The sequence below is a fragment of the Salarias fasciatus genome, chromosome 6 (genome assembly GCF_902148845.1).
Source record: "Salarias fasciatus chromosome 6, fSalaFa1.1, whole genome shotgun sequence".
In the NCBI taxonomy this organism is placed as follows: Eukaryota; Metazoa; Chordata; class Actinopteri; order Blenniiformes; family Blenniidae; genus Salarias; species Salarias fasciatus.
The window spans coordinates 30,429,789-30,456,941 of NC_043750.1; the positions used below are offsets into that span (position 1 = coordinate 30,429,789).

The following is a 27,153-nucleotide window of genomic DNA, read 5'->3' on the forward strand; positions in this document are numbered from 1 at the left end:
CATGTCAGCACTGGCTCAAAAAGCTCCAAAGACAGCAGGAATTAAACCTTTTTCAGTCTGGATGCATCTTTAATTCACACTTTCTGCTTCATATCAAACCTCTTCTGAGGTGAGATCATTGAAAAGAGAGTTTTTATATGAATGAATGTTTTTATGACACAATACAGGGCCGTACGGTGGAACAGTGACGAGCACTCTCTCCTCACAGCGAGAAGGTACTGGGTTCATGTTCTCCCCATGTGAGCACGGCTCTCCTCTGGGTACTCCAGCTTCCTCCCACGGTCCAAAAACATGCATGTGATGTTAACTAGTGACCCTGAACTACTCCTCAGTGTGAATATCAGTAAGTCTGTGTCTGTGTGTGTTTGCCCTGCAATGGACTGTCAGCCTGTCCAGTTAAATCCTGCCGTTCCCCATAAATGAGCTGGAACTGACTCCAGTGCTCTGCAGCCCTGAACAGGATCAGTGGTCCAGAATGTTAAAAGGACTAGAGTGCACTTCACATTCACCCAGTCACTCTCCAGTGGAGGCATCTGTGTCTACTGGAAGCAGTTAAGGGTTCAGTGTCTTGCTGAAGGGCAAAGTCTGGAAACACAAACTAAAACTGAAAAAAAACAAACACTGAGAAACTGGATTCTTCGCTCTATTAACTTGTCAGTATTCTGCTCTCATGTTTACAACATGTGATCAGAGGTGAGCTATGTAAGCTTTGAAATGTGAGATGTGGGAGTGCATGGTGGAGGAGGTGCAGTGGGAACAGCAGAACTCGATGTTCTGCAGGTGGAGCTGATGTTCCTCATCTTCTTTGTCTCTGCTGATGGACGCTGTGGTTGGATCTGACTTGTTTCAGTTCATGGAAAAGAAGCTTTGGATACCTGGATTTATTTTATTTGAACTCTTGGTTTCTTCCTGATTGATAAAATGCAATTTATAGAACCCCAAATATAAAGTAGCTTATCTTAAAGTAACATCAACATTTCCCGATGTTTTTTATACTGACAGAAGAAAACACACAGAACATGAGAAAGAGTGGTGTGTTCTTTTATTATTGTTGTGCCTCTGCATGAAACTCTCTGGGTTCAACTTCTTCCAGTGTTATCTTTGACAGAGAAACACTGAATCAAATCAAATCAACATTGTTCCAGCTGAAGTTACCACAGAGAGCTAAACCACATCCTGAACCAAGAACAGTTCAATAACCAGGTTAACATGAACAGTGTTTACTGAACCTACACAAGTACAAACAAATAAAAAAGCCACAACAGACATAAGCTTACATTTTTATGTTTTCACACAAATTAAACCAAAAAGACATTTTTTTGGACAGATGGATGAATGCTCTGCTTCAAATGGGAGACACACAAACAAGTGTATTTTTCTCCTCTGTAACCCTGTACATCAGATTCACACCAATCTGTTCCCACTTTTACAAGGATACCATTAAGTCTCATCAATAAACATCATGCTGATGATGTGTGTTAAATATAACATGAGCCATTATGAAACAGAACTGAAATCATCATCCATCTATCTGATATTTTTATTCTAATCTTTTTGATTTTGTTTTGTAAAAGAGCGATTTTTTTTTCGTTCTTGATTTGCAGTTTTATGCCTGTTTTGAGCGGTACATGTGCAGGTCCTCTGACATCCACCAGGAGGCGCTGCAGCACCTTCAGCCTCTGCTGTTTCCTTCAGCTCCATCCAACAAAACTTTACACACAGCAGTTAATTCCGTCAGAATCATCTCAGGTGTTTCACCTCAGTGAGGCTTGGAAGGAAAAATGCTCAAATAGAAACACAATAATAGTAAATATGTATAAAAATGATAACTGGATGAAAAAATAAAACGACCATCAAAAGGTCCAAAGCATGACTGATCCCTCAGTCTGAGCGTTGCTGTCTGCTGATCAGTTCTGGCCCGCAGCCCATATGTTTGATATCCATGAATTATACAGATTTCTTTAAAACATAATCAGGTGTAACACGAGCATCACATGAACACAGGTGAATGTGAGTCTGCATTTGCGTGTGACCTCATATCAATGATTCGCTTCCTCTTTCCTGTGAGGAAAACTGAACTCAGCTTATCTCCTCCACCTGCCCAGTAGATTATCAGTCAGCAGGTGGTGAACAGTTCAAACAGACCAGTGAGCACAAGTACAAAGAAAAGCTTTTTGTTGTCAGACGTTGGGGTTGGGTTCTTAACGAATATTAAATTGCATCATCACGAAGGAATGAGCATGTGCAGAACAACCGGAATGAAGTTAACAATTAAACCTAATTCCAAATAAAGATTTCAGGTGTTTACATGGTCATCTAAGAGCAAAACTGACTTTTATTCAGACTTAAAGAGGAATTAAAAGTCCCATGTCAACAGACCCATTCAGGAGTGGAATTATAAGTAAATTAGACATGACTTCATTTCGGTCGTCTGTTTACTTCCAGTAGAGGTCAGTATGTCATGTCCGCCCCCTGTCCAATCAGAATGCTTCGCAACCCCCAGTATGAAAGTGGATTTAATGCTTTGATTTTCCCATGTAAACATGAAGCCAATAATTGCAACTCAGAATTATTTCATTCGGAATAAAGTAATTTTTAATTAAAAACACCACGTAACCGTGGCCACTGTCCAGTGTTTGGATCCTTTGGCCCAATCCTATTTCTCTTTCTAGCCCTCCACCTTAGCCCTACCCCTTGCCCCTACCCCTTTGAAATGGAGTGCTCAGGGGTAGGGCCGAAAGTAAACCCCTCCGAATTGGGAAACCCCTTCCACAATCGCGTACGTCATCAGTAGTTGCCGCTGCGCTGCCGATGACGTAGGCAGATGCGACAATTGTTTGCCGAAGAAGAATGTTTTTCTTACATGTTGAAACTTTACTCATCGAGAAAATACTCACATTTATGAACTTCTTTCGTTACAGACGCCGCCATCTTACCGATCTTGCAAGGCTTTCTGGGAAATCTGTCATACCCCTCCGTCTGGAGTGTGCCTCGGGAGAATCTCCGTTTGGAGGGGTGCATAGCCCTACCACTTCCCCCCCGCTCCTCCGTCATAATGACAATTGGGACACCCTCCCCCCCCACGTGAACACGCAAAATGGAGGGGGAGGGCCAAGGGGGAGGGCTAAGGGATGAAATGGGATTCAGCCTTTGTCAGTTTAACGCCATACATGTTCAGCAGAGTCTGTGCGACTGAACATCAGCTCATCATAAACGGTCGTCAGAGTTGGACGCTCAGATTCTGATGGTCGTCGTGGGAGCTGAGGAGGAGGAGGAGGAATTAAATTAAAACAGACAACTTGAGTTTGCTTTGGTAAAACGGCAGCAATGTATGTGTGTGTGTGTGTGTGTGTGTGTGTGTGTGTGTGTGTGTGTCAATGAGACAATGTGCTCAGCAATGACTTTCTAGATGGAGTGAAAATAAACAGAGCAGCTATCGACGGAGGTATCAGGCTCTTAGTTACATATTTACAAGGTAATGACTACAGTTACACATTGATCTGAAGGCGTTAGAGAAATCCCCACCTCAGTGTATCTGTTGTCACGGATCTGGACGTCAGCGTACTCTACTTCTGTAGAAACAGGACGACAGTGAAAGATGAAAGGAGTTCAGTGTTCACTGCAGTCTGTAAATAAAGGTTCTCAGTATGAAATGTGACTGCTGGAGTTGAAGTCTGGAGCAGGCGAAGCTGGTGAATTAGCAGCTAATCTGAAACCAGATGATGACTCTCAGGGAATAAAACTTCAACAATCTGTTTCACTTCCTGTCTGATTCATGTCGTTTTCTTGCAGCAGCTACACGCTCTGAACATTTCATCTGCTTGTAAATCATCTCCACCACCTCAGAGTGGCTTCCTGTATTTTATATATAAATAATGCTAAAGTAGAAACCAGTGTACAGAAATGAGAGTTGTACAGAGAGGAGGTGGTAGATATTAATGGTAAGAAGTATCATGTTTGCCACAAGTTTGTTCATCGGAGAGTTTTTTTGTGTCTGTGCAGGTCAGCACTCTCAGTTTAGCCTTTTAGCATGTGACTGGTTTTATATTTCACATTATTCAACTCTGGAAAGCACAAAAGAAACCAAACGCTATGAGCTGTATCATGTCACCAGTCCGTCCTGTTTTTTGTTAAAGGGGCTGTATCATGCAAAATTCACTTTTTGTATGTTTTAACCTTGTTATATAGTTATGTACTCACCTAAAACACCCCCAAAGCGTTTTTTTCCTTTGTGCCTGCGTGTTTAAGCTTTCCTCGTGTTTGTGCTGCTCAGAGAGGCAGCCCCTCACGCACCCGTGACAACGCTCTGTTTTCCCACGTTCACGTCACACTGTGAAGATGGCTCCCCTGAGCCCCCCTCCCGCAGGCCCTTGGCAATCAGCGTTGCTGCTTTTTGTAACTCCGATTTCGAGGATAAACTTTGACCATCGTCTGAAAGCAACAGTCAAGCAAGAGCAAGAGTCTGAAGGGTCTGAAGGGTCTGAAGGGTCTGCGCTTGGTGAGTTTCTCACAGGAAAAGATGTTTTTGCGTGTGGAGAAGCTAGAGCTAAAGAGCTAAAGCTAGCTGGCGTATTTGTTTTGAAGTGCTGATTGGGTGAAGTAGCTGTCAGTCAAAGTCCACAGGGGGAGAGGCGGGATTTTCAGTGAAACGGAGCGTTTTCTCTTCCGGGTTTCAGAATTAGCCCCAGAAAATCTTTTATTTCACACAAAATTACTTTTCCTTAGCGCCAAAAATAAACTATTTCCATGTTAATGCCATTTCTAGGGTTTGGACTAGCTAAAAAAGCATGATACAGCCCCTTTAAGACTGAACACGACTCCAGTCGCAAAAGAACCAGCGGCAGATCAGAAGATCAAATTATTATGTTGAGCTCGACTTTTGTTCATGAAGAGGCAAACAGAGAGAACAGCTGCAAACTTAAATGATTGAGTTCCTGATGAACAAAACGCCCATCTATTGAAGACAGTTGTATCAATGTGTCAATAATGGAAAACATCTAAAGTTAATACAGATCTGTCAGTGAGTTTTGTGATGAAGAAAAAAGTGAAGAGTACCTGCCTTCTGTTTGTCTCGACCTCGACCTCCAGATGAAATAAACACAGAGTAATACGATGAGACCACACACTGTGGAGATGATGATGAGGATCAAATCTGTTAAAATGACACATAAACACCACATTCAGTGAACAAGCTTTGAAAATATGAGTTATTGTGTTCCAGGTCGGGGTCAGAGGTCACTCACGATGCCTGGGGTCTGTGGAGCTGCTGGTGTTCCGTCTCTGTTTCAGTGGACAGAACCTCCTCACATCAACTGAAACTGTTTTATTCTCTGCAGGGTTTTCAGCCACACAATGAAGAGAAGAGTTCAGGTCCTGCCAGTCGAAACAAGTCAGAGACAGAGAAGCAGCAGAGCGCTTCTTCTTCAGGATCTCCTGGTCTTTGGACCACAGCAGCGTGGTGTCCTCCTGAGCTGAGTCCACAGAGCAGCTCAGAGAGCAGCTCTCAGAGCTTCTGTTCAACACACTGACATTAGGGGTCTGTACAGGGTCTGTAGAGCAACGACACAGAATCACATCACAGTCAGGAAACAATGCAAATAACGATACAGTGAGAATAATGACAGTGTGTACTGATGATACTCTTTCCTCTAATCGAGCCACGGTGACACACATTACCTCTCAGCTGGAGGACAGCTTGAGTTACAGGACCGTGTCACACAAATGCTTGTTTATCTTATTTCTTCTTAAATCTTTAATACATGCTTGTCTATGCTTTTAATGATACTTCCTTCTATTGCTTGAGGTCCAATCCCTCTGAAGTTTTTCTAAGCTACAAAAAATGGTCTCCTCATGTGCCTCAGCACCCTCAGATGGTGATGCAAGATCACTTCCATGACCACTTCCTCAGCATCCACAGAGCTCAGATCTCAGATTTAATAAGGCAGGTACAGACTCTCTCCTCTCTGGGGGGCTGGTCTCCACTGGCTTTCACACCTCTTAACCTCCAGACAGTTGCTGATTAGCCGCCAGTCTGTCCCCTGTCTGTTAGCCCCTGCTCTTTAGACCCTAGCCAGTTAGCTCTCACTGTCCTAGTAGAGCTGTCGATGTCGCTGATCCACCGACAACCAGCACAGCTGTTAACTCCACCAGTGGTTCCTGTGTTCCCTGTTTTTAAAGATAAGAAGCGTTTTTCTTGTAACCTGCTGTGTTTTGAATCCATCCTTCACTCATGATATATACTACCCAACATGTGTTCACTGGACAACAAGTTGGAAATCATTCGCTGACCAAGAACAGCCAATAAGACTGTGAGAGACTACTCACAGAAACATGGCTCAATGCCAATGACCCAGACTGAGTGAGTAACATGTCATCAGGAGAACAGAGTCCTCGTTGGAGTTTAGACACATGTCTATATTCCTGGTGTTGTGACACTGCTCATCGTCTGTTGGGCTTATGATTTAGTGTTGACCATTCTGTCTGCTGTAGCGATTTACTGCTGTTATGGTCTTCACTGTTTATATCCTTCCAAATCTCAACAAGAGCATCAAGAGTAAGGCACTGAATTAACTAATATTGCTCTCTATGCCAATGTCCGGCAACACTAAAACACATCTTAGTGGGATGCAAGATCAGCCTAAGCCAAGGCCGATACACCTGGTGACACAATCAGGTGCTAAGGTGTCTTGTAGCAGTGCTGGAAAACGAACGCACAAGAACGAACGCCCTTCCTCAGCCACCATCACACCGGCAGCCAACATTCTTTGTCCGGGAGGGTCAAACAAGCTGCAATACCAGTTCAGCTGACAGTGGGCAGCTGGGTAAGGCACGGGACTGGATGTTGCTGGCAGACCTGGACAAAAAAACTTTGCTTTCCACCGGAGATTGCGTCCACCAATCTGCGTCCAGACCTCGTTCTGTGGTCATCCTCGCATAAGCTCGCTTAAATCATTGAGCTTACAATACCCTTGGAGAATGCAGTGGAGGAGGCCTATGAGCGGAAGATGCTGAGGTATTCCCATCTCGCAGCAGACGCCAAAGAACAAGGCTGGTGTGTGAAAGTACGCCCAGTGGAAGTAGGCTGCAGAGGCTTCGTAGCCACCTCAACATCTAGGCTACTTAGGGAGATGGGAGTGCGGGGTAAGGCTCACAGGCAGGCTGTCAGGGACCTCTCCAGGGCTGCTGAGAGGGGGAGTCAGTGGCTATGAAGCAAGAGGAAGGACTTGACCTGGGCATCCAAATGTCTGATGGCTGATGGGGGTGAACCTGGGACGCTGGGATTCACTGCTGAACCCTCTGGAGGTGTCATGGGCTTGTCAGCGAAACACCCAAGAAGGAGGGCGCCCACTTGACAACCCAAAGGATGCTGTCACTCATTTGCCTGCCACAGTGCCTCATCGGTGCCATAGGTATCTACTGAGGGATAATAACATCTAGTCCTACATAAGTAATCTGTAATACTATCTTCACTACACTTCACAAAACTCACACATCTCTGGAAACAAGAGACTCCTGTGTCTGAATGCTACTTATCAACTTCAGCTGAGAATACAGTATCATCCCTCCTCAACAGTTTATTTACAAACTGGAACAGCTGGAACCGATCATCTAACCCCATTTTACACCAGACGCGGTGAGTCTGTGTCGCGGTGAGTCTGCATCGCGTCGCGTCGCATTGCGTCCTCTGCAGCAGAGCTTTGCCATTCCTCACCAGATGTGTCAGCTGCGGTTGAGGGACTTCATCATCTGCGGAGATTTCACCCGCCGAGAGAGAGCTCTCCACAAAATACATCGATATAACAACATAATCGTACAAAATACAGCATTTTATATAGGGGTGTCCTCAGATAATCGACGATTCGACGATTCGTTCGAAGGGGCCTGATTCGACTGCCAATCACGCAGTCGAAGCATCGAAAAAATGTGATTATTAAACGAGGACCATTCCATTACAGCTGTATGGGGGTGCTGAATGACTGATTTTACATAGAATTGCTTGGTTTTTCCCCCCAAATAAACATGATATAAAGCCTATTTGATATACATGTTAGCCTATCAAATATACTTTGGAAAAATTTACTTAACTTGTAGTTTTATTCAATATTCTATCTATTTAGTGTCTGTGAATCAACCACCATGGTGAGTGGCACAATCCCATTTTGCGCAGAGCTCCGTCACAGAGCAGCATCTTGGTGGTGATTTGGCTGAACTTTAAAAGTCTTACAATGTCGGAAAAAAACAGAACTTCAGACCAAGTCAAAGATGATCCAAAAAAAGTCAAATGCAAATTGTGTCCTTTCATATCACTTCACAACAACATGGCTTTCCACATTAAACGGGTAGGTAGCCAGATAATTGGGCTATTAAAAGACGGTTCTGTTACTCAATTCTCATTTTTAATGCTGACTTTTATTTCGTTTAATTGTAATATTTTAGGTTATTATTATATTATTATTTTTATTTATCTAAAAGGCTAATTCTATTTAATTTAGTGTTTGTTTTTGCATGGATGTTGCGCTGCGAAACGGACCGACACAGTGCAATTAAGCCTTTCATTTAATTTGAGCAGATAATGTGAGAAACTGTTTAGCCAAAAAATGTGAGCTTAACTGCAGAGATTATAGATACAAATAAATAACATGCTTTAGCCCGTTTGTTAGAAGTGGGTTTGATTCTGGTCATTTGAACTATACTTCATTTGTTTGATGTTTAGAGTTACCGACACTTTGTTCCAGTCTGTGTTTCAGTGTGTAGGGAAAAAAATAAGTGTTGTTTTACCTGCCTGCGCTGTTTTTTTTTTTGTTTTTTTTTTTTCAATTATTTGTATTTTTTATTATTATTAGTGCAATCAGGGCCGGCTGTGGGTATAGGCGCCCCGACGCTCCGTGTGCTGTGTGAGCACTGCTCTGCATTGTGCTGCGCTGCTCCAACTCCCCGTGTAGGCACGCTCTGCAGCGGCGGCACGCTCTGCGGCGGCACGCTCTGCACCTTCAACCAGCTCCAAAGACTTCAAGTCTACGGACAACATGACTGTAGTGGTTCAGTAGTTTTCTCTTTGGTCGTTGACATGTGAGCTGTTGATTTTTTTTTATTCTATACAGATTTGCTTATCTTTTTAATGCCTTTGTATTACCTGTGTTATTCTTTTAACTTGTTTTAACTGTTTTATTTGTACTGCCAATACTTAGTCTAGTATGACAAGGTTGACTTTTTATTATTTGTTGTCATTCATCCCGTAAAAACCTTTTTGTTCTAATAGAATTGTCTAATTCAGTAATTTGGCACTTTTGAAGTGCTGATATGAAGCTAAAATGGATAAAGCTCGTATGGCGGAAGTGGAAACCTTATCAGTTGTCATTAGATAACTTCAATCTAATTCTAATTTTTAAAAAAAACTTCATATTTTTGTTTTTTTAGATTCTCAGAACTTTTTTGTTTTTTCTTAAAGATTTGTTTTTCCACTTGCAGTCTTCTCTGTCCTGTAAATATGGCAGCAATGTGCTAATTTCAACCTCAGTTTGACTCTCTGTAATCCAGTAAAATCACATTTTTTTCAAACTTAGTATAAATATTACAATATTTTAAAGTACTATGAAGTACTTCCCAGCACATCTATTGGAAGACCTCCTATTTACTGCCAGGATCCGGTGGGTCCAACGCCCCTGGCTGGGTCTCCCATCCTCTTCTGTGTTCGCTTCTTTCCCTGTGTGTGTCATTAGCCTGGTGTCTGTGTCTGTCTTATGTTTCTATCAGTCATTACCATTATGTACTACACCTGTGTCTTCCCTATCTCCTCTTGTGTGGTCGCTGGTTCATTGTGGACGTTAGCGTCAGTTTTTCAGTACCGGCGCTAGGGCTGGGCGATATGGCAAAAAAAAAGATCACGATTTTTTTTTTCATATCATTCGATCTCGATTATAATCACGATATGTTATATTGTTTTTAAACCAGTTTTAAAGCATCTGCACTGAAAACTCGAAGTATAGAATAGTTAAACATTTTATTAACAAACTAAGTAAATAGCAATGCAAATTAAATAATATAAACATAGAAAAATAAGAACAATTTCACTTAACAGTGCAGTAAATGGAAAAAAAAAAATCTAGCACCAAGATAATAAAATCTTGCGATGCACCGTTTTTTTTTTCAGTAAAGGAGAAGAACTGAACGATCGTTAGTTACAGTGTTACAGTTTACAGCCCTGAGGATTTTTGTTGCTATAAAAGATTAAAAAACTAAAGAAACCGCCTGGAGATAATGAAGGTGCTTTAGAATATAAACATTATTTTCAAGTTCTGATGCTAAATATGCTGCTGCCATCATTAATGCTTGCATCAAATGTACAAAATTTAAATAATCGAGATTGGACAGATTAGACTTAAAATGTAGCAGTACAAAACTACAATAACACACAAAAAAAATAGACAAAAGTAATTGTTTTTATCCTCTTAGAATGTTGCTCGTATGGTGCAGTGGCCTGAAAAGACGACACTGGCTACGTTTACATGCAGTCAATATTCGTGTTAAGATAAATATTCTGGTTTCTGAAACATAATAACCCCAGAGAGATCCTCATTCAGACCACGGCCACAGACGACGCCATGACTGCATTTACACTTCATGCCACTAGGGGTGCTGTTTGCATGTTCAACCTTATTTTACACAGACACCACAGAGGAAGAAGGGCTGCAGCGCTGCAGGCTCTCTCTGCATGTTGTTAGAAGAAGAGTGTTAGCGGCAAGACGTGGAGATATGTTCAATGATGCGATGCAGCGTTTTTTCAGTAAAAGAGAAGAACTGAACGATCGTTAGTTAAACTGTATCACAAGTAGCTCCTACTAAAAAGACCAGATTCTTTGCGGAACGGTGTGCTAGCAGCGGCGTGCTAGCAGCGGAGCGCTAGCAGCGGTGCGGGTGGAGCAGCCTGTCCTGTCAGCAGCAGCCTCATCTTCAGAGCATAACGCCGAGGCATGGCTGACTTCATCTGCTTCGCTGCCCTCGGCTCCACGTTCAGCTCCATCTCTGGTTACTCCTCAGACAACTTTCAGGCGGAAGTTGAGCAGGAAAAAGCCGACTTTGATTGGCTGTGGTCACGCACATTTCTGCCTTGTCTGATCTAGTAATTGTGCTCACAGCTGATCACCGTGATCGACTGGAAATTAATCGCGATCAACAATCACGATCATATAATCGCCCAGGCCTAACCGGTGCCTTCCCTGTTCCTGCGATCTCCGCCTGCATTTCAATCCTTCCTCTGACCTTGACAGTTAACACAACAATGATCAACTGAAAATTGCATTTCATGTTTTTGTTTCAGAACAGCATCACCGCCAGCGGACCTCCTGCCCGGCCTGCCTCGCGCTGCCGCTCGAAGAGAGCCAGCGGCGAGCAGCCTTCATGGGCGCAACCTCCCCGGCTCCTGCCGGTGAGGACGACGCCGAGGAGACCACTGCCCCCGCCGCCGCCTACGACTGGGCCGAGATTCGCGGCAGCGTCAGCAGCAGCAGCAGCCACAGCAGCGTGTCTGTGTCACGGAGTTCGACTCGGTTCGACTCCGCCTCCACCGCATCCCGTCTCCCCCGCGAGCCTGTGGAGCACCTCGCGGGGCTCTTTACTTCAGCCGCCGAGCGCACCGGCCTCACGCTGCCGCCGCAGCCTCCGGAGCCGGTGCAGCGTGATTTTGCACTCGGGCTGGCAACCCAGTCACGGGCTCGGTCCCGGACTGCGGTGTTATGTCCCGCCGTGCCATCGTTTCAAGCTCATGTGCAGCGGGACTGGGGTACGCCACTTGCCGCCAAGGGTACGGTGAAGGGCTACCGGGAGTATTCTTGTGTGGAGGGCTGGCCGCCGGTCTCCGGAGTGCCTGCCATTGAGGACTCCGTTCGGCTGTGCCTCCTCCCCCGATCCTCCGCCTGGCCCGGCGGAAAGCCCGTGCTGCCGTCGGAAAGGGACAGGCGCATGGCGAGCTTCCTGGATCGTGGCTACGCTAGCGGCAACCTGACGTTCGCCCTAGCCAATAACATGACCTTCCTTCTGGGCTCTGTGGACAAGATCTGCCACAAGAAGTCCCAGCTTTCCCCCGAAGACATCGTGGAAGTCCAAAATACAGCCGAAGTCCTGATGCGCATGTGCAGAGCCATCGCCGTCAGTGGAGGCCGCGTCATGGCCAACGCACAGCTCGCCATGAGGCACCTGTGGCTTGGTCTGTCTTCTTTATCTGAGCGGGACCAGCGGGGCGTCCTGGGACTCCCCCTGTCCACCTCTTCTCTTTTTGGGCCCGATATACAGGTGATCATCGAGCGCCTGGAGGCAGCAGCACGAGGCTCGCAGCAGCTCGCCCCGCACCTCCAGCCCCGCCATGAGCCGCCGCCGCAGCGCCGTCGCTCCGCGGACCAGCGGCGTCCCGCTCCTTGGAGCACCTCGGCACCTGGACAGACCGGACCGTCTTCCCGCCGATCCTCCCGGGGCGCCGATCAGCCCAGACGGTCCCGCGCTCCCGAGACACGGAGCGCCCCGTCCGCTCGACCCGCACCTGCCAGCAAACATGCAAATAAAGGCCGTCAGGCCCGTTACATCTTCCAAAGAGCAGCAGTCCCTCCTCTCCCCCGTGTTAGCATGATCGAAAAGTGCAAAACCCGGCTGGGCCCTTCTCCCTCCCTCCTCCCGCTCCGCGATAAGGCGGCTGAGGATGGTGAGTGGAATGCGCACGGAACCGCCTCTTCACCGGCGCTTTCTTCGCGCTCTTGCCGCAATGCAGCTGCGGATGCTGGGCATAGCAGCGCGCTGGAGCCGCTAGTTCTCCCGCTGTGTGCGTCACGCAAGCGGTGCGCTGCTGATGTCCTTTCAGCACCCCGTAAACGCTTCAGGCTGCACTCTCCACCGGCTTTGGCTCGAGTGAGCATTTCGAAGCGTCAGAGCGACGGCTCCGGCCCGGCCCGGCTCCCCACCGAGGGGTATCCCGGCCCCGGCCGCACCCATAGCGCTCTCAGCAGCGTTTGTCCGCCGACCTCCGCTCGTGTTAGCATGACGAGGCGTCAGAGCGGCGGTGCCGTTACGCCCCGGGCTGCTGACATGCAGCGCCCCAGCCCCGGCGCCACTCATGCCACTCCCAGCGGAGTTTTTCCGCCGAGCGGCGGACTCACGCCGGCCCGGGTGTGCGCCGTAAAGCGCCCCGATCCCGGCCTTATTCGTGTTGCTCCCGGCAGCGCTCCCTCGGCTTCCCCGTGTGTTGTCACGGCGGAGCCTCGGAGCAGCGGAGCTCTGCCGTCCCGGGCTCCCGCTATTGGGCGTCCCGGCTCCGGCTTCAGCATCACGTCGAGCGATCCGGAAGGCTCCGGCATCAGCACCGAGGACAGCGACCCGGAAAACTCCGGGATCGCGCTGCCTCTGCTCGGGTTGTCCCCAGCAAAGCGCCGGTGTCCGCGGCCCCCTGGCGGCCGCCCGCTCTCATTCAGGGGACGCCTGCTCCACAGCGCTTTCGCCGGGGGCCCCCCGTCTCCCGAGGCCGGGAGGACGGGTGGGCCGTCCCCGCTGGCCGTGGTACAGCCACTCACGCTCCGGTTTCACACGTGGTGTGTTATGTTGGGACCGCTTTCTCCCTGGCTGTCCAGGACACTGAGAAACGGTTATGCCCTGCAGTTCGCCTGTCGTCCGCCTCTCTTCAACAGCATCCTTCGTACGCGGCTCGCATGCCCTGCGGGGACGGCCGCTCTCGAGGCAGAAGTAGCCTCACTCCTCTGCCGGAGTGCGGTTACGGAGCTGAGCGCGACAGAGGCGCACTCGGGTTTTTATTCCCCCAACTTCTTGGTCCCCAAGAAAAGCGGGGGTGTAAGACCCATTCTGGACCTGAGGGTCCTCAACACTCACATAGCCACCAGGAGGTTCCGCACACTGACGGTCAAACACCTCCTGGAGAGCATTCGACCTGGGGACTGGATGACTTCGATCGACCTGACGGATGCCTACTTTCACATCCCCATTCTCAGAAGGCACAGAGCCTTCCTCCGCTTTGCCGTGGGGACCAGGTATTTTCAATTCAACCGGCTCCCCTTCGGCTACTCTCTCGCCCCTCGCACCTTTACCAAGTGTGTCGAAGCAGCGTTGGAGCCCCTCCGTCGTCGTGGTCTGAGGATCCTCACTTACATCGACGACTGGTTCATACTGGCGTCCTCTCATCAGGAGGCTGTGCTGCACACGACCCAGGTCCTGCACCACATCGAGCTCCTGGGGTTCATGGTGAACCGACAAAAGAGCGCGCTCACCCCAGCTCAGAGCATGGCTTATCTGGGGTTGGAGCTGGACTCGCTCTCTATGACTGCCCACCTCTCCGAGGAGAGACGGACCTCCCTTCTCTCGACCCTGAGGTCTGCAGTGACCACACCCCTGGTCGGGGTTCGTCTGATCAGGACCGTCCTGGGTTTAATGGCCGCGGCCCACCCAGTGGTCCGGCTGGGCCTTCTACACATGCGCAGGCTGCAACGGTGGTTTGCACGCCTCCGCTGCGTGGGGAAGTGGGACGGATGCAAACGGTTCCCGATCCCGCCCCAAGCACGCCAGGATCTCCTTTATTGGATGGATCCTGCTCTCCTAATGCAAGGAGTTCCCCTGGGCTGCGTGTCGCATCACGTCGAAGTGTTCACCGATGCGTCTCTCGCGGGATGGGGAGGCACCCTAGACCACCACGCTGTGGGCGGTGCTTGGGATTTGACTCCCACTCACATCAATGTGCTGGAAATGACGGTGGTGCAGAGGGTCCTGCTCCATTTCCAAGCCAGGCTGAAGGACAGCCATGTGCTCATCAGGACGGACAACACTACGGTGGTCGCGTACCTGAACAGGCAGGGGGGGACCCGGTCTCCCCCTCTTCATCGCATAGCGGCGGAGATCCTCCGGTGGGCGGACCGGCACCTCGCGTCTCTCAGAGCGCGTCACGTGCCCGGAGTCCTCAACGTCGGTGCAGACAGAATGTCCCGTGGACGAGTGGGGCCTGTCCCCATGGGTCGCAGCCCGACTCTGGCGCAGGTTCGGATGCCCAGTGGCAGACCTTTTCGCCAGTGCAGAGAACGCACAGTGCCCACTCTGGTTCTCGCTCAGGTCGTCAGACGCCCCCCCTCTAGGGGTAGACGCCTTCGCACACAGGAGCTGGCCGTCGGGCATCCTGTACGCGTTCCCTCCAGTCCACCTCTTGACCCCGCTGCTGCGCAGGGTGAGGTTGCACAATCTTCACGTGATCGTGGTGGCTCCAGACACCCCGAGTGCGTGGTGGTTCCCGGACCTGGTTCAGTTGGCAGTCGGGGACCCGTGGCCGATTACCGACGGGCCCGACGCACTGCAGCAGGCAGGGGGTGCCCTTCGGTCCCGCCCCTTCCTGGGCGGGAGGCTCCTGGCTTGGAGGCTGAGCGGGTGAGGCTGGTGGAACTAGACCTCCCCCCAGCGGTGGTGTCCACCATCCAGAGTGCCAGGGCCCCCTCTACTGTCAAGGCCTACAGGTCTCGGTGGAAGCTCTTCACGTCGTGGTGCTCGGAGAGGGGCTTGGACCCGGTCTCCTGCACCATTGGTGGAGTTTTGGAGTTCCTCCAGGCCCTGCTGGACAGTGGTCGCGCTGCATCCACCCTGGCGGTGTTTGCATCGGCCATCGCAGCGGGCCACGGCGGTTTCGGCCGCTTTTCTGCACGCAGCCACCCGCTTGTGAAGCGGTTTCTGCGCGGGGCGTGTCGGTTGCGACCGCCCCCCAGGCATGTGGTCTCTCCATGGGACCTCCATGTGGTGTTGGAGGGCCTTAAGGGACCTCCTTTCGAGCCTTTGGAGCAGGCGGAGGACCGCTTTCTCTCCTTTAAGGCCGCCATCTTGTTGGCGCTAGCATCCGCCAAGAGAGTTGGGGATCTCTGCGCTTTGTCAGTCCACCCATCCTGCATGGTGTTCAGCCAGGATGGGGGACTCGTGCACCTCTGGCCTAACCCGGCCTTTCATCCCAAGGTGATCACTTCGGACTTCCGGTCGCGAGTGATCCGGATCAGGACGCTTGACTCCATGCCTGGTTCGTCTGGGGACGACCCACGCCTGCGGTCACTGTGCCCGGTCAGGGCTCTGCGTCTTTATGTCCAGCGCACAGCTGGCTTTCGCACCACGGACCAGCTGTTTGTGAGGTTTGGAGCCCGGGGGCGTGGTTCCCCGCTGACCTCTCAGCGTCTCGCCCACTGGGTGGGGGGCGCTATTGCAGCTGCCTACGAGGCACAGAATCTCTCGCCACCAGCAGTGATTCGTGCCCATTCCACACGACGTGTGGCTGCCTCTGCGGCCCTGTGCAGAGGGGTCACGGTGAGTGACATCTGCCAGGCTGCCTCCTGGGCCTCTGCGTCCACCTTCGTGCGTTCGTATCTGTTGGATATGTGCACTGACTCTGACTTTTCGGCGAGAACAGGAGTTCGGTCGTCTAACCGTTTCGGTCCTTCTGGCCTGGCTGCCACGTCCCGGGTGGGCTCGTGGACCAGGGATTCCCCGCCTGCCACTCGGCTCTGCTGCGGTCTGCGGATGTTGTTTACGGTGTTGCAGGGGCAGGAGTTCTGCCGCTTGCCGTTTTTGGGTTCGCTGCTGCTCCCCGTGTGTGGAACGCGGGCCAGGGGTCCCCCACTTCACCGCCTGCCGCTGTGGTTTCCCGGCCGGCGTGTGTGTGTGTGTCGCTGTGGCGATGCTTTGTACGTCGTGGGCCGCACTTCGTCGCTAGGTGCCCGCCTCGTCCTTCGGGAGTTCTACGGCCGTTCTGGACGTACGGTTTGTTTACTTCCGTCTTACGCACCAATCCCGTCAGCAGGCCAGCTGGGAGTACATTCATCGACCTACGGCCTTCGCCTTGGTGAGTACCACTAGCAAAGCCCGTAGGCGGGCTAAGCACTTACGAAGTAGAATTAGTAGTTACTGGATGTAACTCCAGTTCTCCGAGTAAGTGCGTGCCCGCCTACCTGCTGGCCCAGCTGTCTGCTTCCCTTGTTTTTGCTACGTCAGAAGAAGGGTTTGCTTAGCGCCTTCCGAGGTTATGTACCCTCGGTGTGGGGCGTGGCGCTGCGCCATCGCGTGCGGGGGATTGGTGCGTCGAGCTTTGTATAGTCTCAGTGGATAGGACAGAGATTGGAGGTGTGCCACTAGCGAAGCCCGTAGGCGGGCACGCACTTACTCGTAGAACTGGAGTTACATCCAGTAACTACTAATTCTCTACGAAATGGAGCAGAAAACTGACAAATTTGCAAAGAACCGATCATAACTTCAGCAGCATGTAGATATTTGCAAATCATTATAACATTGAATCTGTTTGAGTTCTCATTTGTCACAATTTGATTTTCATTAATAACTTGCAAATCTTACTGTTCAATTGAATTTTGCTGGTGTTCAATAAAGAATGGCCTCTTTTGGTTATTTATACATTGCAAATTAATTCTGGATTTTGTTTACTGGCCAAGAGAATGAAAAGCAGATTTTTTTGGAAAGGACAGATGTAATGACTTTGATAACATTCTTCTTAAAGATGTCAGCTTTATACTACCAACATACCAACAACCCAAGTGCTGTAATAAATAAATAAATAATTCAAATTAATTAAATCAAATAGGGCCCACTCAGAAACCAACTTCAGCTTGCAATGAAAAAAAAAAAAAAAGCGTGTTTTTGCGTGTAGAGAAGCTAGAGCTAAAGAGCTAAAGCTAACCCTTAGAGACGCTAATGTAGCTCCGATTGGTTGAAGTACGCTGTCAGTCAAAGTCCACAGGGGGAGAGGCGGGATTTTCAGTGAAACAGAGCGTTTTCTCTTACATGTTTCAGAATTAGCCCCAGAAAATCTTTTATTTCACACAAAATGACTTTTCCTTAGCGCCAAAAATAAACTATTACCATGTTAATGCCAAAGCTAGGGTTTAGACTAGCTAAAAAAGCATGATACAGCCCCTTTAAGATGCGAATGTGTGTGAAATGTGGACAGCAAATTATAACAAAATTCTCTAAAGCTATGTGCGGTAATGGCATTGCAATGCTAGAATAAGTTGGATTACCCTGAAAACACTTTATTTTAACACCGTTATTCCCATCACTGATTACTTGTAGCCAGTAGCATCAATATATAAGTAGGATTTGTACTTTGTGCAGTTTGCTTATAAAAATTGTGCAGAGTGTATCGTAGTGCATATTCATTTTTTAAAGGACCTATATCATGCAAAATCCACTTTTTTAAGGTTTTTAGCATGCCCCAAAGTTGAATTCCCTTAAAAACCACCCCCAAAATGTTATTTGCCTTCATTCATGCATGTCTGAGTAATCTCTTTCAGTCTGCTGCTCTCTACAGCAGCCCCTCCCTTTGGGTAGAAAACAGCTCGTTTGAAACTCTCCAAACCTAAGTACGTCACAAAGTTGAACTCCTCCCCACCACTCTTCTCCCACCCCACCCCGTGCAGACAACACGCGCACTCTCCTCTGACCAGCGCAGCTGATTCACATTTTCCACTGAGGAAACAGCCCCCCCCCCCACGCAGACCCCCGGCAATCAGCGTTGCCGTTTCTTGTATCTCCGATTACGGATATAAACTTTAACCATCGTCTGAAAGCAACAGTCAAGCAAAAGCAAGAGTCTGAAGGGTCTGCGCTTGGTGAGTTTGTAACAGGAAAAGAAGTTTTTGCGTGTCTTTGTGTGTAGAGAAGCTAGAGCTAAAGAGCTAAAGCTAACTCTTAGAGACGCTAACGCAGCTCCGATTGGTTGAAGTTGCTGTCAGTCAAAGTCCACAGGGGGAGAGGCGGGATTTTCAGTGAAACAGAGCGTTTTCTCTTCCGGGTTTCAGAATTCACCTCCGAAAATCCTTTAACACAAAATGACTTTTCCTTAGCGCCAAAAATAAACTATTACCATGTTAAAGGCACTATCCGCGATTTTAATTTAACCACGACGAGAAAAATGCTTTTGACATCATGTACTAGCAAGCCCATGCTACATTTCTGTGAAAAAAAAAATCACACATTGATCAGCGTGTTTGGGATATCTGGCCCCGCAAAGCGCTGCCTGAGGATTTAACGTGACGACCTCTCTCCTCCAGTCACAGCGCAGCAGCAGTGGGGGCGGGGGGGAGCGAGGCCGTCTTCAGCGCGTGCACAACACCGGTAAACAGACCAGCATGGAAGCCAAAGGAGCAACAAGCTACTTTCTGCATTGAACATGTAGCGTCAAGGTAACATATGGTTTACCTGAGATGAAGGGGCCATTTATTTTGAACAAAAAAGAGTCGAAGTGGCTTCTGCTGTGTTTCCTCCGGAGGATTGTGCAGGCGTATGGGATGTGCCTGTAGCGTCGTGCACGCTGAGTGGGAGCAGAGCGGAGGGGGAGTGGGAGGGTTTTCTCAATGTGAGGAACCAGTCAGAGAGCTCGGGGGCGGTGCCAACATTTCAAACTGAAGTCAGGGCTCAGAATTGTGCAGAATCACGGATAGCTCCTTTAATGCCAATAATAGGGTTTGGACTAGCTAAAAAAGCATGATACAGCCCCTTTAAAGGGGCATTAACATGGTAATAGTTTATTTTTGGCGCTAAGGAAAAGTAATTTTGTGTGAAAAAAAATAAGATTTTCTGGGGCTAATTCCGAAACCTGGAAGAGAAAACTCTCTGTTTCACTGAAAATCCCGCCTCTGCCCTTGTGGACTTTGACTGACAGCTACTTCAACTAATCGGAGCTTCAAAACAAATACGCTGGTTAGCTCTAGCTTCTCTACAGGCAAAGACACGCGAAAACATCTTTTCCTGTTAGAAACTCACCAAGCGCAGACCCTTCAGACTCTTCAGACTCTTCAGACTCTTGCTCTTGCTTGACTGTTGCTTTCAGATGATGCTTAAAGTTTATCTCCGCAATTTGGAGTTACAAAAAACAGCAACGCTGATTGCCAAGGGCCTGCAGGAGGGGGGCTCAGGGGAGCCATCTTCACCGTGTGACGTGAACGTGGGAAACGGAGCGTTTTCACGGTGCGGGAGGGGCTGCCTCTCTGAGCAGCACAACAAGGAAGAATGCTCAACCACGCAGGCACGAAGGAAAAAAAAACACTTTGGGGGTGTTTTTGGTGAGTACATAACTATATAACAAGGTTAAAACATACAAAAAGTGAATTTTGCATGATACAGCCCCTTTAAAAAACAAATTTGCAGCACTGTCTTTAAATTTCACTACACCATTGGATTCATTACATTTAAAATGGAGAAAGTTATGTTAAAAATATTATTACACTTGTGGTTGCTACAGTGGAAAGTTTAGCAGTAAAGGCTGCCGACATCTGACCTCTAGCAGTAAATAGAAATTGTGGAAATGTTATGAGAAAGATGGTATGAGATGATGTTGGGAGAGAATTTGTTTTTAGTGCTTCAGAGAATGATAAAACTCTTCTTGGATGGACTGGAATACCACTTCTGGACACTGGAGGCTGAATGAGATGAAGCAGAAATCTGTGGTAGAATTGGACTTGTGCTGATGCAGCAACTCTGCATTTCCTCTTATTGGAGGAGGAGGAGTTTCATCCATTCTGAACTCATTCAGTCCTCCTGACAACAACATGAACCACGTCCCATTGGAAACCGCATTAGCATAGATTTCCTTCTTGAGAGGTGTCGACATTTCGGAAGTTTATCTCATCTGTTTAGTTGCTACTCCTTCTCGTCACTGGTCCACTAAGAAACTCTGACATCCAGATTATAGAGCATCTTCCTCTCACTATATTGTCTGTTTATGCATCAGTTGTAACTTTAGTTGAACTTCCTGAGTGAATCAGTTCTCAGACTGACCCACAGTGCTGACAGCTCAGTGAATGATAATTCTAACACTATAATAATACAGACGTGCACACACTGAACACACAGATCAAAGTTAAGAAGAATAAATCAAACATACCGTACACCATCAGTTCATATTCTACTGAAGCACGTCTTCCTTCCTTCGAGTCAACTGTATAGATCCCAGAGTCATTCTTCTGCAGCCTGGTGAGAGTAAAACGTCCTGTGTTCTGGTTCCAGTGAAGTCTGTCCTTGTAATTTTCTCCATATATCTGATACAGTTTCTTCTCATACACCAGAGCTAAACTCTTTCTTCCATATAACAGAAATCCTTCCTCCTTCACAGCATGGGGCAGAGTGATGTTTCCTCCTACAGAGGCTCTCAGGGTCTTCAGTGGATCAGCAGCAGCAGAGATTATCACTGTGGAATAAAAACACATTCACCCATCAGTCTGATTCAGTTCTCCTTAGCTTGCAGCTGATTTCCTTCTGTCAGAAAAGCTCCATCAGCCTGGAAACTGCTGCAGGTCAAAGTGGAGCAAAGAACTTTCTTCATGTCTGTGAGAAGAAAATCCTCCATCAGAGGAGGTGAACTTATAAATATGATCCATTTCAGTCTGTTTCTGTCTGCCTGCTCTCTCTGAGTGAAGATACCTGAAGCTGGGAGTTAATTTGCATGAAAGATTTTTTTTAATTAGTTTTATCTTTGTTCTGTTTGAGTTCATGATAAACAAGTGAAAAGCAGGTTGTGTTTACAGTAAACAGATGGATTTACAGTCACAACAGAGAAACTGCTGTTTACATCAAAACCTCACACAATATCAGCAGCCTGCAGCTGTGATTACTGTATGTGAGCTTTTTGCTTCTTCTGTCTTGACTTTTGTTACTATCAAGCTTTCATTTGAAGTTCCACAGCTCAGACTGTCTCTGCTGTTTTATAAAGAGCAAAAGTGTTGCAGTGAGCCACTTGAACACCCAGTCAGTCTGCTGTGTCCGGAGGTTGGGTCCTCTGTTCGAGTCCATGATAGTCTGAACTGGTCACACATGGATCCAGCTGACATGGTTCATACTGTCAATGTTCTGTCACATGAGTCAGGCTTATTACGAAATAGTTTAGTGAATTTAGTGAAAATGCAACTTTACACATGTTTCCATTTGTTATTATTTTGCGGTTACTGAGAGGAGAGTGCGCCAAGAGATGATGTCATCAGAGAGCGTCTCTCTGCCACAAAACAAACAACACACATGAATGTTTGCTTCATTTATTAATTCCAGATATATTTCTGGATCTTTGTCCTCCCAAAAATGTCTCACTTTACCATCCACTGCCATTTTTTTGTGTCCACTGGACAGGCTGGTGGGGCGCTTCATTATTATTCAATATTTAGGATTATTTGCGAGGGGGGCTGCAATGTGTATGTGTGACGAGATATCCGGTCCAGTCATTTTATCTGTTTCTATAGCAAAAAGTCAAACTTTCTTTTTATCTATACACAGAAAAGTCCACCTCCTTTAAAGGTATAATGGATGATGTTTTAGCAAATGAATGGCGTGATGCGAGCGTCAACTATTGGTCCTCTGACATGTCAATCACGCTGGAGAAATGCTTGCGTCACGCCATCAAGCGCGCTCGTAGGAGCAACAGAGCAGGTAGGATGGTCTGGTGCATGCGCGTTTTCAAAAAGCGAGTAACAGACGCTTGGGTTCGACTTTTTTGAGAAAATCATCCATTATACCTTTAAGTGTAAAAACTTTTTTGCTAATTTTTTGCCCTTTTCCAAATTTCTAGCTTTTTCACTAATATTTATTTTCACTATTTTTGGAAAAACCAATAAGAATAGGTTGCTGTTTTTCTGATCGTAACTAAAGGGGGTCTCCCTGTTTGAAACTCTAAAACATAAAACTCTTCAGAAGACACTTTGCTGAACGAACACGGTGCACTCGACATCAGTGGTAGATGGGTCAACACAACTGAGCCAGTGTCAGGTCCAACCAAGTTACAGACGGACAGGGAACAGCGGGGTGTCAACGTAACCTTGCTTCTTCTTCCAGATGGGGTCCAGGCTTCATGTCTGAGTTGTGTTGGATGTTTTCCTTCATATCAGTGTCCTGTGTGGTGTTGTGCTCCCTGTGTTTCCTCTCAGTGATGGAAACCTGATGTTCACCAGCTGTGCATCATGACTCCACTGCAGCATGTTTGTGTCCTGAGTCTCTTCCTGCTACTGAGAGAATGTTCCTTCCTGTTGAGTCAGAGTCCGAGTGGTTTAATGTCTCTGGTCAGACTCCAGTGGTCTGTCTGCTATGTGATTCATCTGGACATCCGGTCTGATTCCCTGAAGACAACAGCATCACTGAAAATGAACAGCATCAACTCAGCAGCTCCAGAGGCATCTAAAAGAGAAATAGATCTGTCTTTCTTAGCATATGGGTGAATTCATGAAGTCTGAAATAATTCACTAAATGCTTTGGTTTATTCTTCAGGTTTCTTTTTACTTCACAAATGTAAAAAAAAAAAAAAAAAAATCTAACATCAGAGTTCTTCTTCAACTCTGAAACTGAAAACATTTGACTTTATGGTTTGTGTGACAAACAAGTAATCTACACACTCTCAGCACTTTTAGTTTTCACAAAGTTTTCACTGTGATTTGTACTCATCACTTTATAGACCTGCATCAACAGCGCTGTCGTCTTGGTGCAGAGGAGTATCACTAAAGTAGTTCACTGCAGTCAGTCATGAAAGATGCTGGACTTTTCTGCTGCGTTCAGTTTTTCCATCTTATGAAATCAATTGACCAAATGCCAAGAAACAACATTTCACAACTGTGCCAGACATGCCTCCAACACCAGCTCTGCCTCTCGGCGCTGCTCAACGTCACGCCTCAACCTGTCAACCTGACTCTGATGTTCCTTATCATCACTTCACTGAGACACAAGATGGTATCGACAACCATCACCACTGTTTGATTACCTTAGTGATCTCCACCTTTCATAAGTTCAGGCAGCATCACATAATTAAACTGCACAAGCCATCGAGACAGAGACAGCACCAGAGAGATATGGAGGGTAAAACGCATCAAAATTAAATAAATAACACACCATTAAATAATTGCTTAAAAGTGTCATGAATTAAATAAAATTAGAATTAGATACATAAATGTTTAATTTATTCATTAAAATACCTAATATACATAAATTATTTCACTATTGAATTGATGATTTAATGTTCTGGTGTTGTTTATTTTATCTGTCAAACTCATCCATCAAGGTCAGCAGGTGGGACTATCATCATCAGTCTCATTCAATCCATTAGTTTGTGGAGCCCCAGCTCTGCTCAGAGCTTCCTCAATCAAATTCGCTGCAAGATTTTCAGATTTGTCCTGCAGCTCAGACGAGTACCAACAATGAGCTTCAACCAGCAGGACCCAGTCCCCCCCTTGGTTTGAAGCAGCTTCAAACAAAGTTTTGCTCAATAAAGTATCCAAACCAACAGAGAGGCCAGCAGCATGATAGTGTGGTGTCTTCACTTTATTCAGGCACTCAGTGAAAACGAGCCCCGTGGTGGCTGCTGTACATTGGAGGCTGTGAAGTGAATCATTGGCGTTTCTTCTGTTTCAGATGTCATCTCTACTTGTTCATCTGAGTAAAATACAAGAGGCTTGAAGTGTGGTTACTAATTAGACGTCTTATGACTTCTTTAACCAACATTATGAAACAACTTACAAAACACTTTTTTGCAATAGAAACATGCTGATGTTTGCTGTGGACAATCTGGTGAATGCATATTAGGCTGCAATACCACTGTTTATATAAGCTGTTGAAATGACAACTTAAAAGTTTTTTTTTCAACAATTTTATGATTTACCCTCAAAGAAATGTTTCCCACACCGAACATAAACAGACTTGCCTCTCATAGGATTTTGGTTTCACAGTGCTTTAAAGGTGCCTTAAAGGGGCTGTATCATGCAAAATTCACTTTTTGTATGTTTTGACCTTGTTATATAGTTATGTACTCACCTAAAACACCCCCAAAGCGTTTTTTTCCTTTGTGCCTGCGTGTTTAAGCTTTCCCAGTGTTTGTGCTGCTCAGAGAGGCAGCCCCTCCCGTACCCGTGAAAACACTCTGTTTCCCACGTTGACGTCACACGGTGAAGATGGCTCCCCTGAGCCCCCCTCCCGCAGGCCCTCGGCAATCAGCTTTGCTGCTTTTTGTAACTGCGATTTCGAGGATAAACTTTGACCATCGTCTGAAAGCAACAGTCAAGCAAGAGCAAGAGTCTGAAGAGTCTGAAGGGTCTGCGCTTGGTGAGTTTCTAACAGGAAAAGATGTTTTTGCGTGTGGAGAAGCTAGAGCTAAAGAGCTAAAGCTAGCTAGCGTATTTGTTTTGAAGCACTGATTGGTTGAAGTATGCTGTCAGTCAAAGTCCACAGGGGGAGAGGCGGGATTTTCAGTGAAACGGAGTGTTTTTTCTTCCGGGATTCAGAATCAGCCCCAGAAAAGCTTTTATTTCAAACAAAATTACTTTTCCTTAGCGCCAAAAATAAACTATTACCATGTTAATGTCATTTCTAGGGTTTGGACTAGCTAAAAAAGCATGATACAGCCCCTTTAAGGAGTTTGCACGTTTTATGTAAAACAGCGCCCCCTGCAGGCCTTGGGCGTAACGCAGCTTAGTGAAAAACTCGTCCCTGTGGCTCCCGTACACTGAAGACGGGGACTCCGTCTTCGCTCGTTTAGAAGCGCTCAAGTAAGATTTAAGTGTCTTTTACCTGATGGAGTCTGTGCTGGAGCTGTGGCAGTGCTAGAAGCCAGTCTTTTCTTACTTTCTGGAAGCTCCTGCTCAGTTGTTGCTCACTAAGCATCTGGCGGAGTAATGGCGGACAAAATGAAACCTGACCAGCCGGAGCGCGCATTACGTCATTCCTTTCAAATTCTCCCCCAAAAAATGCTGGTGCCAAACCGGCACTGCAACTTTCAAGTGACAATTTAGCACTGTTCGAGGTACTTGTAATGAATATGTCAGGGCACATTGTACACATCATTAAAAATGTGTAACATATTTATGGTGGAAAATATGTATTTTTAAGGTTGTAAAACTCCTTAATGCACCTTTAACAATTTCGACGTTTTATGTCCTTTGGAAATACATTAAAGGAGATATTATTTATTTCATTTTGGGATGTTTAGTCCTCCATAGGAGGACTAAAATGATTATTCTACAGGATCACTAAACTGTTCATGTATACTGGTCACTGCAGTGGACAGCTGTTCAAAATATTTTTAGGGCATTCCTTTGATGCATGGCTTTATTTTAGCCTCCATAGTGAACATCAGAGCATCACTACATGACCACTTCTTCATCTGCAATAAGTTTTTTTTGTAAATCAATTCATTAATGTTATTTCACCTTTATTCTATTTAATTTTCTGTTGTTTTATTGTATTTTAATTCCATTGTTATTGTTTTAATAGTGCAAAATAATCTGTTAAAAAATAGAAACATTTACTTCCTTGCCAAAAGATAAGTAAAATATGGAAGATTCACTAAATTACACATCTTATCTCTTAATTAGGAGATCCTGATTCTGTCTGATGCCTTTAATATAATAAATGAGTTCAATGAGCAGAATAAATAGTTGTTAAAAAAAATCCTGTTTTAACTGATATTTGTTTGACTTTGTTCAGTTTCTGAAGCTTCTATTGACTCGATTATTCTATAAAAACAGTCATGTGTTCCACACTGTCTTTCAGAAGAGGAAAACGGGAGGCTCTTTGTTTTGTTATCAGATTAAAAACATTTGAACCAAAAACTCACCTAAAGAGAGGAAGAAGATCGATTCCTGACGATCCATCATCGAGTTAAAGATTCAACAACATGACGAGTTCACAGCAAGAACTGAGGGTCGCAGAAAGGCTGTAAATCCCAAGTTCCCCAAAACAAAACGAAACTACCCAGAGAGCAGCGTGCTGACTGTATGCAGAGGAAATATGAGCCTCGTGGAGCATGAAGGGAGGAGCGAGGAAACAGGAAGTAGAACACATTAAGAGACAGAAAATCAATTGATGGATTGTGCTCCATTCTCCTCTCCAGTGAACATTTAAATCTCTGACTAGAAACTCCAGACAATCCAGGACTGGCTGGGTTTTATTTTATTTGTTAGAATGAGGATTATTTCTTGTTTGTGAAAACTCAGTGGAGGAGGAGCTGTGAGCAGGAAAGGAGGCTAAGAGGAGGAGAAATTAAAATGAGCAGTTTGAAAACAGCTCAGTCAGAAAAACTATTAAATACTGGAGAGAGAGAGAGAGAGAGAGAGAGAGAGAGAGAGAGAGAGAGAGAGAGAGAGAGAGAGAGAGAGAGAGAGAGAGACAGAC

At 46.6% G+C, this 27,153-nt stretch overlaps 1 protein-coding gene across 2 annotated transcripts; it reads right to left on the reverse strand.

The window, feature by feature from the left end:
• Window positions 1-1,025: 1,025 nt before the first annotated feature.
• On the reverse strand, window positions 1,026-26,740 carry LOC115389689 (SLAM family member 7-like). Of its 2 annotated transcripts, none has more exons than XR_003931616.1 (6): window positions 26,597-26,740; window positions 20,903-21,205; window positions 5,244-5,549; window positions 5,056-5,152; window positions 3,526-3,572; window positions 1,026-3,260 (listed from the first exon to the last, which is right to left on the reverse strand). XR_003931616.1 is itself a non-coding variant. In XM_030093222.1 (6 exons), the coding sequence occupies exons 1-6, from the start codon at window positions 26,634-26,636 to the stop codon at window positions 3,159-3,161; spliced, it is 891 nt and encodes a 296-aa protein (XP_029949082.1). In that variant the 5' UTR covers window positions 26,637-26,740; the 3' UTR covers window positions 1,026-3,158. The 2 variants fall into 2 exon arrangements, 1 of the variants encoding a protein (XP_029949082.1); XM_030093222.1 differs by having other exon boundaries at window positions 5,060-5,152.
• Between the last annotated feature and the right edge of the window lie 413 nt (window positions 26,741-27,153).